Source organism: Rutidosis leptorrhynchoides, chromosome 7 (genome assembly GCF_046630445.1).
Source record: "Rutidosis leptorrhynchoides isolate AG116_Rl617_1_P2 chromosome 7, CSIRO_AGI_Rlap_v1, whole genome shotgun sequence".
NCBI lineage: Eukaryota > Viridiplantae > Streptophyta > Magnoliopsida > Asterales > Asteraceae > Rutidosis > Rutidosis leptorrhynchoides.
In genome coordinates, this window is record NC_092339.1 from 103548331 (window position 1) to 103566116 (window position 17786).

Here is a 17786-nt window from a genome sequence, read left to right on the forward strand (position 1 = left end):
TGTGGCGGAGGTATGACCTTAAAGAAATCGTCAAAACAGCTGCAAGATTTTATTTATGCAAATTTAATAATGAAAAGGGTATGAAGGAGGTTCTTGAGAGTGGTCCATGGTTAGTTAATAATGTTCCTTTTTTCGTGAATCAGTGGGAACCTGGGGTTTGGCTTGAAAAAATTGAACCTGAAAAAGTCCCAATTTGGATTTGCATTCACAATATACCCATTGAACTATAGAGTGGCAGAAGTATAGGTAAACTTGTTAGTGGTATTGGTAGGCCTATGTTGATGGACAAAGTTACTTCAGAGAGATGTTTAAGTAAAAGTGGAAGACTAGGTTTTGCTAGAGTTTTGACTGAAGTCAATGCAGCTGATGACCTTCCTAGCTTTGTCGAATTTTCCTATCCTGTGATTGGTTCTTTTCCAGCAAAAGTGGGTAAACTTGAGGTGACTTATCAATGGAAACCGCCTTTATGCACTCATTGCAAAGTGTTTGGCCACTCTTTTAATACTTGTAAAATTAGGCCTAAAACAGAAGATGAAGTATCTGCACAAGTGTTAAAAGACGCTTTGAAAATCAACAATGATGGTGAAACAGTTGATTTAAATAACCAGTGTGTTGAGGACGGCTATAAAGTTGTTGGTAAGAAAGGAAGGGTATTTCATAAGTTGAATTTTGATAATAATAAAAGTCAATGCCAGTCAACAGAAGCAAAAGGTATTAAGCAAAATGCAGTTAAGAATAATTATGGTATTAAAGACAATATTGCTGTGGAGGAAACAAATTGGAATGTGGAGTCCCAGAAAAATCGAAATCATAATGTTTTAAGGAAAAGAGATAAAGGGAAGGGCATTGATGGTGAAGGTAATAATAAGACATATTCCAAAGATAGAATTGAAACAAACAATTCTTTTTATGTATTAGTAGATGATGAGGGTAATGGTGATTGATGTTAAGTTTGATAATACTGCTCCGAAATCAAGGTATTCTACATCTTGTCAGTCTCTTACTTTATATCTAATATAGGTCCTCGAGTTTCGTTCAAATTAGTGTTACTCATGTTGTAATCCTCGTTATATCATTTAGTTATCAATAAAATTATCTTGCTTTTCAAAAAAAAAAAAAAAAAAAAAAAAATTTATTTATTTAATTTAATTAATTTTTTTATCATTATAAAGTGGTCACCGGGACCTTACAATCGGAAACAGCAAAAGGTGTGGAGAAAAATAAAATAGAAAAGAAAATGGTGAAAGGAAGCAGCAGCAGATTAGTCGCAGTTGGAATCAGCAAAACCCTATCAGATATGCTTGTTTGTCCTCTCTCTAAACAACCTTTGAGGTTTTACCTTTTCATTGTATTTATTTATTAAAAATTAATAATGAAATTATAATCCTGACCAATTAATAATCTTTAATGTTAATTGTTTTTAGGGTCTGTGAGAAATCGAATTCACTGATAAGTGAGGCAATCGGTGTTTCTTTTCCGGTGATTACTTCTCATTCCCCCCCTTTTTTTTTCTTTGCTTTGCAATTTTCCCAGCATGATTTCATTTTTAGTTTCTGATTCACTCATGGTGCGTTTGATAAAACTGAATGATTAGAGCCAAGGTTTGCTCTAAACCATTCAGCACTATATGTCATTCAGAGGTAAAAAATAAACGCACTGAATGCTGAATGATTTAGCACCCTTACTCTTGGTCATATAAGTTTCTTCAAATAAGTAAATTTCTTTCAGATTAAAAAACAAACCTTGTATTAAATAATACTAGTCATTATTTCTGTAAGTGCTAAACTAATATTCAAACTTTATTGAGTTTGAGTATAATTCAAACTGTCATAAGATATATAGCCTATTCTTAGAACTCAAACTATCATAAAATAGCCTGGTGTTAGCGTCATGATATTTTTACGAGAGGTTTTAGATATAAATCTCAGTAACCGACCATTTTAGTTGTCTAGAGAAAGAGTTAGAAACCGATCGCGAGATAATTTGGTTGGACCGTGTAAATTTGAGTAAAAAATTCTTTCTCTCGAGTAAACGTTATCAGGAAACCTCTTTTTTTTTTTTTTTTTGAACAGCAGAAAGATTTTATTACTCGAAAAAATCGCATGTACAAAGTTAATTACATCGCAAAGCGTAGAGATGCTGAGTTAGAATCCTACGCCTAAATAATTTACATGAGTGAAGCGCACCACAAAAAAAAAATAATTACATAAAATAATTACATAAGTAAAGCGCGTGGATTATGCAACCATTCGTGCCATTCGATCTTTCTCTTTTTACAACGCTTCGCAACCCAATCATAACTCTTTGCTTGAATCTCACTAAGCGCATTTGTAGTGGTCCATGAAGTCTTCTTGAAAACTTTTTGATTCCTATTTTTCCAAATAAGATAGACGCAAATCCACTCAACCGCTTGCCATAATTTGCTACCTAATTCCGTGCAACATGAGGGGACAACACCACAAAGAAGATTTTCAAAAGATAGACCAACCGAATCAAAACCCCACCAATCTCGGACCTTTTCCCAAATTTCTCGAACCTTCGAACACGAAAACAGTGAGTGTCTCACCGATTCAATGTCCCCATCACAAAGAGGGCAAAGAGTCGAATGTAGATCAATTCCCCGTTTGTCTAGTTCACATAAAACGGGCAATCGTTCTCGCTTTGCTCTCCATACGAAAACTTCAACCTTTTTTGGACAACTGGAAACCTCTTTCGTTTACCATTATACTAAAATGAGCTCAAAATGATTATAAGTTGCGTTAGACAACTGGAACTCGAACCAAAATGCATATAGTTTGTGGAACATGGTTTTGATTTACATTAATTTTGGATATTATCATATCCATAAAGTTATGTGCTATCAACATAATGTTTCATCTTTAAATTTATAAATGCATAAATAATGACTTTTTTCGTTTCGAAGTGGAAAGTTGGGGAGTGTGTACTTGCAGAAAACTCCCATCACTTTTTTATTAAAAAAAATCCGAAAAATTGATATAGTGTTCAAGTTGGAATTTTTAGTAAGAAATGTTCTAAGAAAAAGGAAATTTACAATTCATGGTTTTCTACAATTTTTCATTTGCTTCACATTTAGACATATTTTTGAATTGTTACTAGTTTTCAACGGAAAAGAATATGTTCTCATGTAGCTTAAGGCATCCTTAAGTATCCAAATTAGGGTAGACGTTTTGATTTCCGAGTTTCTCATTTTTTGTAATGTTCATCAGATAGTAGACGGGATCCCGTGTCTTGTGCCAAGGGACGGCAAGATCATTGAAACCAATGACACAACAACGGATCAATAAGAGGTACGAGTTGTTCGTAGCATCGACATAAAAGGACACAAGTGTGCACAAGCCTGAAGTTTGGCTTAGCTTTTGGCTTATATTAGTAATAACTTTATAGTTTCATGTTAACTCTTAAAGGAATTTGCATGTTGTGTGGTGCCATGAGAAAGAGGATGATCATGCGCTTTCTGTATTAGAAGTTGCGCGATTCTGCTTAAACTTGTAGTTTGAATTATTAACGATTTGCATTTTTAATAAAGGTATTTCATGTTTTGATTATAACAGAACATAAGGAAACAATTCTCAGTAGGCATTAGTTTTCTTGATTATGATACTTGCTAGTTAAATCTTACCGCTTTTTAGCTGTTGTACAGTCTGGGATTTAATTATTGAATTCTAAAGTTAAAATTAAAAGTTGCTCAGTATAATTAAATAATCATCTGTTTAGAATTTGTATTTTGACATGTGTTTATAACGGGTCTTGAAGATGATTATGTATATGTATTTTGAAAATTAGTTGAAAAATGTGTGAAACAAGCAGAACACTTGGTCAAAGTTCACAACTTTTGTATTAACAAAAAAAATCAGTCAAGTCAGTCAAGTTATGTCTAACAAGTCGTATTAGATGGCTTCTTTTTGGTTGCAATTTATAGAACTTGTTAATTTGGGAGACCAAAGATCATTTAGACTCGAACTTTTATGACTCAATTGATTAATTGTAAAATAATTGGCATCTTTGAATATCAAACAAGCTTGGTTGTGCTCGTGTGTTGAATCGACAACTCAACCACCTTCTCCATGAAAGTCATTGGTACCCATTGGTTTTCTATTTTAAGGATTAGATATAACTTAACTGTGTGCTTTAATATTGATGACGTAGGGTTTTGGCCCAATTAGGGTCTACGCAATTAACTTGGGCCCCAAGTCAAGTAACCTTAATTCCCATCTATAAATATGGGGCAAAACCTACATCAAGTTAACACGCTCCCAATCACATACACTCTCATACGGTCATTCGATCACACCGCAACTCCTCCACCACCGCAAGTCCGCAACGCATACGGCAGTTCTCGCCGGATCTTCTCCACGATCGTCTTCACGATCGCAACACTAGGGTTTTTACCTACGGGTCTTGTAGGGTTTTTTCTCCCTTTGCCGTCGATAGGGTCCGACTATCGACCGGCGGGCAATTCGTTGGCCACCCTCCCGAGATCATCATCTCGGGTACGGGTTATTCACGGTAACCGGACCGGAGATCAACGACGTTGACGCCTAAAAAAAACCCTTTCGCATTGCTGTTCGTGTGTAGGTTTTCCCTTGGAAAAAATATGCATGAACAATTGGCGCCCACCGTGGGGCACGATGCATTATGTCTCGTGTTTCTACCGTCTATCGTTCGGTTTGAGAAGGTTTGTCTTTTCTTATTGAGCTTTTAATTCGTTATATGCGGTTTAAGTACATGAATATTTAGCGCAGATGTTCGCGCGCTTGCGCAACTGTCCACACGCTTTTGTCCAGGTTACGCACGCTTTGCGCACAGTTGTCCGCGACTTTAGACGCAATTTTCATGCGGTTTTACGCATGCTAGTTCATGCGGTTTCCCCACGCATTCTGCATGCGGTTTTTTGCGCATATGTTCGCGGGTTTACGCACAGTTGTTTGCGCAGACTCCTGTGAACTTATTTTCCGCAGCATAATGAGAAGTTCGATACGATACTTGACAAAAATATCATACCGAATTTGGGGGACTTGATGGCGTAGGGTTTTGGCCCAATTAGGGTCTACGCAATTAACTTGGGCCCCAAGTCAAGTAACCTTAATTCCCATCTATAAATATGGGGCAAAACCTACATCAAGTTAACACGCTCCCAATCACATACACCCTCATGCGGTAATTCAATCTCGCCTCTCACTCTCTCAATGAAAGTACGCGGCAGTCATAGCCGGATCTTCTCCACGATCGTCTTCACGATCGCAACACTAGGGTTTTTACCTACGGGTCTTGTAGGGTTTTTTCTCCCTTTGCCGTCGATAGGGTCCGACTATCGACCGGCGGGCAATTCGTTGGCCACCCTCCCGAGATCATCATCTCGGGTACGGGTTATTCACGGTAACCGGACCGGAGATCAACGACGTTGACGCCTAAAAAAACCCTTTCGCATTGCTGTTCGTGTGTAGGTTTTCCCTTGGAAAAAATATGCATGAACAAATATACGTTTATTTAGTGGACGATTAACGAATTAATCATCTTTCTTTTGACAAAAAAATATAAACACATTTTGAACGAATAAACATCGAGTAAACTTGACAATAGATGATGAATAAACATCGAGTAAACTTGACAAAAGACGATAAGAACATATGAATCATCATCACTATGATTAAAAAGGAAGAGAAAATTCAACGGATGAATGTAGTGACTACATACACATACAAATTAAATCCGTGTGCCTTTACCTTCCGACAATGTAAAAAAGATATTTCTGTTATAAAATATCTAGATTGGATGTTAATTTTATTATTATTATATTTCTTGCATAGTAATATTTTATGCTATAAATAGACATGTATGGTAGCCATTTAAGGTGTACCATTTCTCTTGAAATATCAATATCAATATTTCTTCTCTTTTTTCTCTCTTTGTTCTTATAACCATTAAAGGTAGTTATAAGCCTACTGAATTATAACACGTTATCAGCACGAAGTGCTCCGTATAATCAAGGTTTATCTAAGCAAGCACACGTCACTAATCAAGGTAAGAAATAATCTAACTCTTATTAACTTCACTAACATTTATATTTATGTTAAGTTATATATGGTCGGTTATACCGCCTGAATTATATTTTCTGTAATCTAACTCTTATTAACTTCACTAACATTTATATTTATGTTATTTAAGTTATATATGGTCGGTTATACCGCATGAATTATATTTTCTGTAATCTAACTCTTATTAACTTCACTAACATTTATATTTATGTTAATAAGACCTCATGATTGTACGCAATACGTCATTTGACAACACGGTACTTTATGTACGCAACACGTCATTTGACAACACGGTACCATGGGTCGAGATTAATTCCGATCAATACGAATACGATGAGGTCTTTATATGTTATCTAACATTTATGATTACTTATGCAATTAATCATTATTTATTTCACGCATACTAATATTTATTCTTAAATTTATAATCTTAAAAGTTAAAATAAGAAAAAGTAGTTTGTATTTTTATTAAAAGTAAATCTTAAAAGTTAAAATAAGAAAAAGTAGTTTGTATTTTTATTAAAAGTAAATCTTAAAAGTTAAAATAAGAAAAAGTTGTTTGTATTTTTATTAAAGTCCATGTTACTAATTCGTTTTTATAATTATTACAACAATTAATTATTAATTATCGATTTCAATAAACTATTATTTTGGAACAATATTAAAGAGCATGGAGCATTTTCACATTTTTTTTTTGGAAAGTAGGTAAAAGTTGTTTCTTGAAATGAATTATTTAAGTTTGTAGTATTTGTTTGAGGTTTTCCTTTGTAGGCTCACCAACCATGTTATATAAAGTTACATTTTTGTTGAGATTCGAATATCACAAGATTAGTGGGCATATGTATTATATATTACTCAGGGCCGGTCCTGAGAATTTGAGTGCCCTGAGCGAAACGAAAAAAAAAGGCCCTAACGAATAGTATAAACTATTAAAAAAAACGACAATTAACGTCATATCAATAAACACACGGTTAATTTATTATCACACAAGGTTAATTTATTATCTAATTGTATCATCAAGTGAATGAATAAACACATTTTTTTATCTAAGCATATACTCCGTATGTTTTAATAAAAGTATCATATTATATTTCATATTATCAAGAACACGTGAACTAATAACACCTCAAATAGAAGCCACAAAATAACAAAAAAAAAAATTCACTAAATTCAAGGTGTAACAGTAATTCCATGTTGAATTTTAGTCTAAAAGAATTTTTTATTTTATTCGATAGGTTATAAAATCAGTGGACAAGTTTTGTCCCACATCGGTGTACAAACAAAAAAATATATTGTATAAATAAAATCAAAAGTCCATGTATTCCAAAACAGTATTGTAAAGCAAAATGATGTAACAAATTGGCCTGTTTTCTTGAGGTTATTATATTGTGTGTTAACATTTCTTGAATTTGGGTAATATTTTTCTTCAAACCGGGCTGAGCTTATTAGAATATTGGGCCCTGAACAGATGTTCATCTTACACATCATCAATCCGATAATTCAAATATTTTGCTAGTGAAGTTGGAAAATAGTATGGAAAATAGAAAAAGGTTTTTTTATTTTTATTAAAAAAAATTATAAATTTCATCAAAAGGCTTTTCTAATGGGAAGTAATACTTTATTTGTAAATTCCCTCAAAAGACCTTCATTCATGTCTCATAAAATAAATATCGAGATGTATACTAATAATTCAACTTGTTATGATACTAAAGTCAAAGAAGGTGGATACCAATTTTCACATGAATCCAAATGAATTTAGATCTAGTGATAAATGTATAGTTAATTTAGATAATATATTTCATTACTATTTCACCTACATGCACAGAAAAATTTGTATCTTAAATAAGTGATCGAATGTAATCACTAGGGTCACCATTCTTAAATGATGCATAATATATATATATGTTTATTAAGTGTTATCTTTTATGTGCTTCAGATTGTAACTTGGTTGCAGGTAAATTAATTTAATTATTTTGCTAAAATATTACTCATTATTTGCTTATCTTATTTGAAGTTTTAGTATGATCTTGCTGAAACACAGCATCAATTAAATGGTAGAGACCTATGTATTGCAGATAGTGGTAACACACACTATAATCAAATCTAAGAAATATTTCATTAATTTGAAATCAACTGAAAGAATTATTAATACTATATCAGGTCCTGCGAACTTGATAAAAAAGAAAGGCAAAATTCATGTTACCAAATGGTACAAATTTTCTGGTAAATAATGATTTGTTTTCTCTCAAAATCAAAGAGAAATTGATTAAGTTTCTCTATTATATATATCATAATGGATATGATTATCAGTAAATGATAACAGAAAATGAGAAATATTTATGCATCACCGACAAGAATCATGTGGTTGAAAACTACCAAGGCTTAGTCCTGGTTTACATTATACATATATAAATGTACCAGAAGCGCATATGATAAAAATCGCATATGATTAAAAGCACAGTGCATATGATTAAAAGCGCATATGATGAAAAGTGCATATGATAAAAAAAACGCAGCGCATATGGTGAAAATGATATATGATGAAAAGCACATATAATGATTAATGAAAAGCACATATGGTGATTAATGAAAAGAATATTGAGAAAGAATCACCAATGTTTCTTGAAAGAATTCAATATTATATATATGGACCAATTCATCCATCATGTGGACCATTTTGATATTTCATGGTTCTAATAGACGCATCTATCGGATGGTCTCATGTTTGTGTGTTATCAAGCCGTAATATGGCATTTACAAAGTTTCTTGCACAAATTATTAAATTAAGAACACATTATTCTGATTACACCATTAAAAGGATGAGACTTGATAATGCTGGTGAGTTAACATCTCAAGCATTTAATGATTATTATATGTCTACAAGGATTGTTGTTGAACATCCAGTTGCTCATGTGCATACACAAAATTGGTTTAGCTGAATCAATAGATAAACGCTTGCAGCTAATAACTAGACAATTGGAAATGAGTACAAAACTCTCAATATTTATATGAGGACATGTAAATTTACATGATGCGACATTAATTCGCATTAAATCAAGTGCAAGTTATAAATATTCTCCATTACCAACTTAATTTTGGTGGAGACCAAATATTTTCCATCTTAGAACATTTGGTTGTGCAGTGTATTTTTAATTGAACAACCACAACAAATGGTTCCTCAAAGAAGGATTGAAATATATGTTAGATATTAAACATCTTCAATCATAAGATATATTGAACCCATGACGGGTGATGTTTTTACAGCAAGTTTTGTCGATTGTCACTTTAATGAAACATTGATCCCTATATTAGGGGGAGAAATGAAATATAAATAAAATGATGTTTCATGGTGTGAACATCAATTAAGGAATATTGATCATCGCACAAAAGAATGCGAAAAGAAAGTTCAAATATAATGCATATGCAAGAACTTGCAAATTAATTACTTTATGCATTTAAAGATACAAAAAATAAGTGACTAAATCATATATACCAGTAGTAAATGCTTCAGCTAGAATTGAAATTACAAAAGCTGGCAATAATGTCACTCATGAGTCTTTGCTACGGTAGAAACGTGGGAGACCAATTGGTTCCAAAAATAAAAATCCTCAAAAAAAGAAAATCAGCTGATAATGAGGTAAAAGAAAGTGTTCAAGAAGAACCACAAATCAATACTCCTTCTGCAGAGGATATTGATAAATGTAAATACATAAATTGCAATAAATTATGCAATATTATGGAACTGAAATGAAATGAAAAATCTTGATGAGATATTTTCATATAATGTTACAATGACATCATGAATAAAGATGATGATCTGGAACCAAAATCTGTCATTGAATATCAAAATAGACGTGATTGAGCTCAACGGAAAGGAGCAATACGAGCTGAATTAGAATCGCTCAATAAAAGAAAAGTTTTTGGATCAATCGTTATCACTTTTAAAGATGTGAAACAACGGGATACAAATGAATTTTTATCCGAAAAGAAATGTGCAAATGAAGTACAAGGCAAAACTAGACTTGTAACTCAAGATTTCCCACAAAGACCAGAAATGAATTATGAGAAAAACTTATCTTTATGTAATGGATACAATTACTTATTAGATACTTAATTAACCTGGTAGTTACTTAAATGCATCTCATAGATGTTGTTACTACTTATCTATATGGATCACTTGATAGTGATATATATGAATATACCTGAAGGGTTTAAGGTATCAGAAACATCTAATACAAAACCTAAAGAAATGTGTTCTATTGAATCACAAAGATTTTTATATGGTTTGATACAATAGTATAACGGATTAAGTGATTACTTGATAAGAAAAGTGTATACATATAAACTTATTTGCACATATGTTTTAATTATGAAAACAATGACCAGATATATATATCGTAGTTATTTATGTCAATGGTCTTAACATCATATGAACAAATAAAGAAATCTATGAAATCATTCAACTTCTAAAGAATTATTTTGAAATGAAAGATCTTAAAAAAAACCAAGTATTACCTTGAATTGCAAATTCAGCATATGCCTAATGGTTTACTTGTACATCAAACAACTTATACCGAAAAGATTTTAAAACATTTTTTTTTAAAGACAAACTCATTGTTGTTAGATCACTCAATATTGACACTGATCTATTCCATCCCTGCGAAGATCATGAAAATCTTAACAGATCGGAAGTTCCATTTTTTTAGTGCAATTGAGGTTCTTATGTATCTTATAGATTGTACAAGACCTGACATTTCTCTTGCAGTTAATTTGTTGGCAAGATTCAGCTCAAATGACAATGGAGCGGGATCAAACACATATTTTGATACCCTTGAGGAACTGCTTATTTAAAATTATTTTATTCTAACGCTTCAAAACAAGATTTGGTTGATTATGTATATGCAGGTCATTCATCAAATCCTCATAAAGATAAATCTCAAACTCGATATGTATTCCTAAATGGAGGTACCACAAAATCATGGCGTTCTTAAAATAAACACTTGTTGCAACATCATCAAATCATGACGAAGTGATTGTATTATATGAAACTACTCGAAAATGTGTTTGGTTGAGATCAATGACACAAATCATTAATGATTCTTGTGGACTAGAACGCTATAAAAGACCAACAACTATCTTCACCAATAACTATATATGAAGATAATGCAGCTTGCATAATACAAATGAAAGAAGAGTATCAAAAGTGACAGAACAAAATATAAATGTTGATGAGGCATCAAAATCATAGACGATCTTAACGGTCATAAGTTTGATGGAAAAGAATGGTATGTTGGTAAGGCTCAGAAAAGACTACAAGAGAATAGGAATTGAAACAAAGGTTTGAGCAAACCATGAAGGAGACTGTAGACAAATCACAGGGGCTAAACTTGTACATAAAAGATTTAGATGATACAGTTTCAGATGAAAACCTCAGATTCTTCTCATTTACTCAAGATCTCGTAAAAGACAACCAGATTAAAATGAGATACGTTCAATCAACAACTCTGCTGATCTTTATACCAAAGCACTGCCAACTGCTATTTTCAGAACACACGTTCATAATATTGACATGAGGCATGTTCAGAAGATGTAACAACTCAAACGTTGCCTACTTGAGGGGAGTCAACTCTATGCTGCACTCTTTTTCCCTTAGCTAAAATTTTATCCCAATGGGTTTTCTTTAGCAAGGTTTTTAACGAGGCAGTACTAGTTATTCTCTAATAAAATTGTCATCCAAGGGGGAGTGTTATAAAATATCTAGATTGGATGTTAATTTTATTATTATTATATTTCTTGCATAGTAATATTTTATGCTATAAATAGACATGTATGGTAGCCATTTAAGGTGTACCATTTCTCTTGAAATATCAATATCAATATTTCTTCTCTTTTTTCTCTCTTTGTTCTTATAACCATTAAAGGTAATTATAAGCCTACTGAATTATAACAATTTCTTCTTACATATTGTCCTTTATTTATGCACAAAATCACGGATGCAAGTTGCAACTTGCAAATAAGTCAGAAGTGGTGACAGGCTATAGGGTTTTGAAGCCATTGTCAATGAGGAATAGGGTTAAGGGAGTTAAGACGTCGACTTTGTTTATCGAGCAGCCATGTCAACTACAGCCATGTCAACTAAGTACGAGGATTAACTGGGATAAAGCAATTCGCCACAAGATAAATTTCGTATAATATGTATAAAAAATGACGTTAACATTGTTGGTATAAAAGAAATACGATGACAAACGTCGACAGCTTAAACAGAACAATCATTTCAAAAAAGAAATCGTGTTTAGAGAAGATACTTCTACAGATTTAACAGAACCGTTATAGGATGAGAACTATCATCCCTTTCCTCATAGACAGGCTATAGGCTTGGACACACAACACAAGTCCAGCAAGTATGAATTTCAGGTTCAAAAAGCATGAGCCCCTAAGACCATATATAACAGTCCGTCAATTTGAGGCATCAGATGAGGTGTAACCACCATGGCAAAATTGACGAGAGCTGACAGAGGCTAGCGGGGTGTCAGTTTTGGGCGTCAATTGGACCCCCCTTCTAATTAATAAATATATATTTATTATAATTAACTTATTTTTTCCACCCAATTTCCAGTAAGATTTTACATCACCCTACCAAATATTTGACACAAAAATTGACATTAAGAAATGTCAGAAACTGACATTGACATGTCACAATCAGATTGCACATTTTGACCAAAAAGTGCACTAACGGCCCGTGACGTCACAGTCACCATTAGAAATGGCCTAATGTTATTTCTATAGTTGACAACACAGCCAAAATGTAGTAGGAATTGAACTTAGAGCTCTAGACAGTGTTATACAATGTAAATCCTAGCCACTTCTATATTTTCAAGAGATACTAGCCACACAGGTCCCAGTTGTTATTATTGGACAGTCAATTTAACAGCTGAGTAACAATTCCAGTATGAACAATCTTGGGCTCTTGGCTAACTCAAATTGTCACATATTTTGCTGTGTGGTTATTAACTAAGCATAACTATCCCTACAGTGACAATGCATATAAATTTGAGGCGTATAAGTGCATACATCTTAGATGATTATGTGCCAAGAGTTGAGCAGATCATTATACTCAAACAAACGCAGTATAATGCGTACAGAATCATGATCGGATGTGGTAGTACACTAAACAGAAATCGGATCGCAAAATTTTACCACCTGTGATGTAGGTAGCAACTTGGAACCACCTTAAATAAGAATCATACCATGATATAATCTCAAAAGTAAACCACGATATAAAAAAAAAAAAATTCTTTTGGAGAATAGGTCCAAAAATATATGTATCAAATCATCATATCCAACAAACCAGTAATAATATTTTCCAAGTCACAAAAACTCTATCCTTTTTATTTTTTGGTTTTTATTCTAATTTTTTTGGGGGTTTTTCAAATTTTCAAATTTTTTATTTTTGTTTTTGTTTTTTGTTTTTTGTTTTTTTTTTTTTTCATTTTCAAATTTTTTTTTGTTTGGTTAAGTGTGTTCAATGTACCTCTCAAAACATCAATTACATCTATCATTGAATCTCCAAAGAAATCCAAGATAGCCCGCATCATCATCGAGGTCTTCTCGTTTCAAAGAAGAGTTTATTAGTTAATATCTCCCGCATACGATTAATCTCGTGTGTCACATAAACCACTGCCGCCAGCTCAAAACCACTTGCTGACTACTTTCAGTACGACGTCAAGGAATCTTGATCAATGGACCTTGGAACAGCCTCAAAGCTCGACACACTTGAGTACTGAGCAGGTGGCATAAGCCACCTCATCCAATCGTTTCGCCGCCTCAGCTTGTCACCCTACAATATACAAATTTCAGTGAAATATTTTTATTTTTATTTTTTATGATTCAAAACAGATGAAGTTTACATGGTTCGAGTTAATCTAAAACTCTTTTAGACCAAAAAATTCTCGAAACTTTTGATAACTAAATAGTGTCACTGTCTCAAAAATGAAAACATAATTTTTTTGCAAGTCACACTTTGGAGTTTGGGCGACTTTAATTTGTCATTAAGTTAACAAGAAAAGCAAGATAATTAGAAGTTTGATCAAATTAAACAGTAATATTACGCACCTGCACTTCTACAAGAGTTGATGTCTGCATTACACCGAGTATTAGCTGAATATCATTAGTCAGACTTGAAACCTGTAATAAATAAAGCAATTCATTAATTTACATTTATACATAATGAACTTTCTTAGATGGAAACTAGAATGAACGTTCAAATTAACACATTGTGATTCAAAATCATGTTTTCATTGAAGACTGAATATTGCAATCAAGTTTTCAATGAACTACAGTTAAAGTTAAAAGTAGATTTGAAGACAGAATACTGAAAATAGTTAGAACACTGATACAATATGTGTGATCCATGTAAACTGAGTCCTTACTGCATCGCAGATTGTTCGCTATAACTTTTTTTATTTTGGATTGTTTGTTGTAACTATTATTAAGATTGCAAGACCTACGTATGTAACACTTAATTCAATCTAATACGGCCCCATCAAGTAACTATAGCAAAATTAAAGGATTGGGCAAGAAAGGAAAAAAGAATACGACAAGAAAAGTACATGTCACATACTGCAACTAACTTACAGTTCTACATGTTAATGTTATTCTTTGAATATTTTTAGACCACTGTGTAGAAATTCGAATTATAACTTCAAAACATATTCAGATACAACTGTTTACGTTGTATTCTTGCGATTAAAATTATCAACAATGGTTCACCTAAATCATTAGTAAGATGACAACATTCATAGCACAACATACAAGGTATAAAAGAAATAGAAAGTTATTTGAATAATAAGATGATGGTGTTAATGCATCATGCATATCAGTATGAAATGATATTGTGATGTGACGTATTCAGCTCTGAATCAGCAAGGTGTAGCCTCTCATGCATACTAAAGTCTATATTCCTAAAAATAACATGTCCTAACATAACTAAAGTTTCAATACATAACAAGCATACATGTCTAATTTATATGCAAAAAGAGGAAATTATAATCACATTAACAACTCCAACAAGAGAGTGTATGAATCAAATCTATAGAAAAACTCACTTTATTGAAGCCTGCTATTAAACTAACAGGAACCCAGCCCTGTTCGTCCATGTTTCGTCGCAAGAATGTATCTCTAACCAAATTCTCATTGCTGCAACGAAAGTAAGAAGGCCATCTGTTAACTCTTTCAAACAATCTCACAATCACAACACAAGTTTTCAATGAGAGCAATGAAGAACCTGAAATAGTAATCAATTTGCTTCACTATATCGGCATGCAGTGGGTCTGGAATTGGGAAGTAGATTGGACCCGGCATTGGTGCGACCATTGGTGGAACTGGACCTTGCACATATATCATACCAGATGCAAAATCTGCCAGCACATGGAAAGCATCATACAGTCTTTAAAAAAAGCATCATACAAAGTGAGTAATAAATAACATAAAACCACAAACTTCTACTTGTATAAACCTCACCAGGGTACATGACATTGTGTCCGAAAGGACGCATTGGTGGATGAATAAATGGATTTGGATTGAGTACAGTGGGCCGCACATAACCCCTTCGAGAACCCCTCTGAGGTTGCATGTTTGTATCCCTGTTGTTATAGTTTCTGTTTTGATTCCACTCCTGATTCCCATAACCATGGCCCTGGCCCTGGCCCACCTTGCCTCCATGATTGTGATGGTAAGAAGCATTGCCTCTTTTATATGAATTCTTTTGATGCTGATGGTTATGGTTATTACCACTGTTTGATTGTGATCCAAAACCAAAATTTTGTGACTCCTTGTGTGTATGATCCTTTGAATAAGAATCCACCGGAACAGTACCAGGTTTTACAGATGTGTTATGGGAAGCAGCTTCAACTTTTGAAACATGGCTTGATGATGATCGCTGAGAAATCCCTTCGTTTGATGATATATGTGCACCTGAACTCCCACCACCTCGTTTTATGGACTTCTGGACTGGTGTCAAATGGTTCGCAGTTGAAACGGGATTTGCATTATTCTCAATCGCCAGTTTATGTGATGAAGAAGATGAATTCCCACTCACCTATAACATAACGAACACATAAACCACTAATAAGGTGAATTCCACTACCCTTAAAATACAATATGCATAAACAAGTATAAGATTGTCATCCATTTGCATAAACAAAGCATATATTTATTAAAAGTGATATAATAAATAAATAAAGAACACAAATACCAGCAATGGAAGCATCGAAACTTCTTCAGAGAGACCTTGTAAGGATTCGCTAGAAGACTTAGTAGCAGCTTTAGTAGACTCTCCTAAAGCAGGCCATGAATCTGCACCCATAACTGGACTAACAACCTCAACGACACCGTTTAACGGTTTACTCCACACCGGCTTCTTAACTGAGTTATCCAAACCGTCAGTAGGCTGACCGTCGGCGCCAGACTCATTCAGATAACTCGAAGTCTCCGGTGAGCACCGATCGGTAGAAGTGTTAACAGTTTTCCCGTGATCAGATTCCGTCACCGGCGATGGCGACGGTGACGCCGCAGGAGCAACAACAGAAACTCCCGGCGAAGACAACTCACCGGTGTCACCACTTACGATCTTACTCCACGGTGAAGAAACCGTTCGCGAACGTGCCGGTGACCTAGAACCGTCGTCGCAGTCGTTTTTTGACTGAGGGTTTATTGAAGCCATTAAATTAGGGCTTTTATTGAAGCGATCAAAACCTCAAATTACTTAGTTTTCTCGAAAGTTGAAACTAGTGATGCAACTCGAATGCTAGGGTTTTACTCCGAAAAGTTGATTGAATGTCTAATCAATCGATCAAAATTAGTGTATATGACGAATAATAAGTATAAGAACAATCAATTGAAGGTGAATGCAGGATTCTAATTTGGAATGATTTCACGAACGGCGGTACGATCGGCGATAGCTGACGGGGGTAACGCTCACAAACACAGTGACGGTGGCTGGAGTTATAAGAATAGATACACGCACAGATAGATACACGTTTGTGTGTGTGAGAGAGACTTCCTTGAAATTTACCCGGTTTTTCCTAGGGAATTAGATATGACTAGAATACCCTTGATAGTGGTAACATATTGCGTGTAGTCAAGGCTGGGTAAATATAATTAATGATATTAAAACTTTGACTACGTTAAGGTAATGTGATATTGCCACCTTCCATACATACAACTAGAAAAAAAATTCGACCGCGCGTTGCTGCGGTTGTATTCAACGCACGGTCGAATTTGAATATATATTGTTTGGTACCTAATATATCTAATATGTTGAGTTGTTTGTTGAACGTGTATGTATATGTATGAAATACAACCCGAAATGTTTAGTGTTTTTTTAACGATGTCCGTTTCGCGCGTAGTTAGTCCCGTTGTGTTCGTTATATTTTTTCGAGTTGAACGATGATTTCGAAAAATTTAACTCGCACCGAGCGATATCAAATATAGCCCGAAATATTTAGTGCTTTTTTAACGATTTCCGTTTCGCTCGTAGTTAGTCCCGTTGTGTTCGTGAGTTTTTTTCGAGTTGAATGGTGGTCTTGAAAAAATTTAACTCGAACCGAGCGAGAAGATAGGGCCCATTAAAATTTCGGGTGAAATTAGTTTCTTTTATTTTAGAAAAATTATATATTTACGCTTTCTACCCCTGAAAAAGTGTAAACTCGAGGGGTCGTTGTGTAAATTAAG

The 17786-nt window shown here is 33.8% G+C and overlaps 2 protein-coding genes across 2 annotated transcripts; one reads left to right on the top strand and one right to left on the bottom strand.

Annotated features, from left to right (window-relative positions):
- Positions 1–1222: 1222 nt before the first annotated feature.
- On the top strand, positions 1223–3589 carry LOC139858373 (uncharacterized). The gene is made up of 3 exons (XM_071847225.1): positions 1223–1332; positions 1425–1479; positions 3228–3589. Exons 1-3 carry the CDS (start codon positions 1238–1240, stop codon positions 3303–3305), a joined length of 228 nt encoding a protein of 75 aa, XP_071703326.1. The 5' UTR covers positions 1223–1237; the 3' UTR covers positions 3306–3589.
- Positions 3590–12270: 8681 nt separating this feature from the next.
- Positions 12271–17069, bottom strand: LOC139857510 (la-related protein 1C-like). The gene is made up of 6 exons (XM_071846290.1): positions 16309–17069; positions 15576–16152; positions 15340–15472; positions 15161–15251; positions 14169–14240; positions 12271–13893 (listed from the first exon to the last, which is right to left on the bottom strand). The coding sequence occupies exons 1-6, from the start codon at positions 16774–16776 to the stop codon at positions 13768–13770; spliced, it is 1467 nt and encodes a 488-aa protein (XP_071702391.1). The 5' UTR covers positions 16777–17069; the 3' UTR covers positions 12271–13767.
- Between the last annotated feature and the right edge of the window lie 717 nt (positions 17070–17786).

Coding starts and splice junctions, on each gene's coding strand:
- LOC139857510 (XM_071846290.1), bottom strand. CDS start 16,776: ATGGCTTCAATAAACCCTCAGTCAAAAAACGACTGCGACGACGGTTCT. Junction 15,252..15,339: donor CAAATTGATTACTATTTCAG/GTTCTTCATTGC, acceptor CTTTCGTTGCAG/CAATGAGAATTTGGTTAGAG. Junction 13,894..14,168: donor CAACTCTTGTAGAAGTGCAG/GTGCGTAATATT, acceptor TGTATATTGTAG/GGTGACAAGCTGAGGCGGCG.
- LOC139858373 (XM_071847225.1), top strand. CDS start 1,238: ATGGTGAAAGGAAGCAGCAGCAGATTAGTCGCAGTTGGAATCAGCAAA. Junction 1,333..1,424: donor CTCTCTAAACAACCTTTGAG/GTTTTACCTTTT, acceptor AATTGTTTTTAG/GGTCTGTGAGAAATCGAATT. Junction 1,480..3,227: donor CAATCGGTGTTTCTTTTCCG/GTGATTACTTCT, acceptor AATGTTCATCAG/ATAGTAGACGGGATCCCGTG.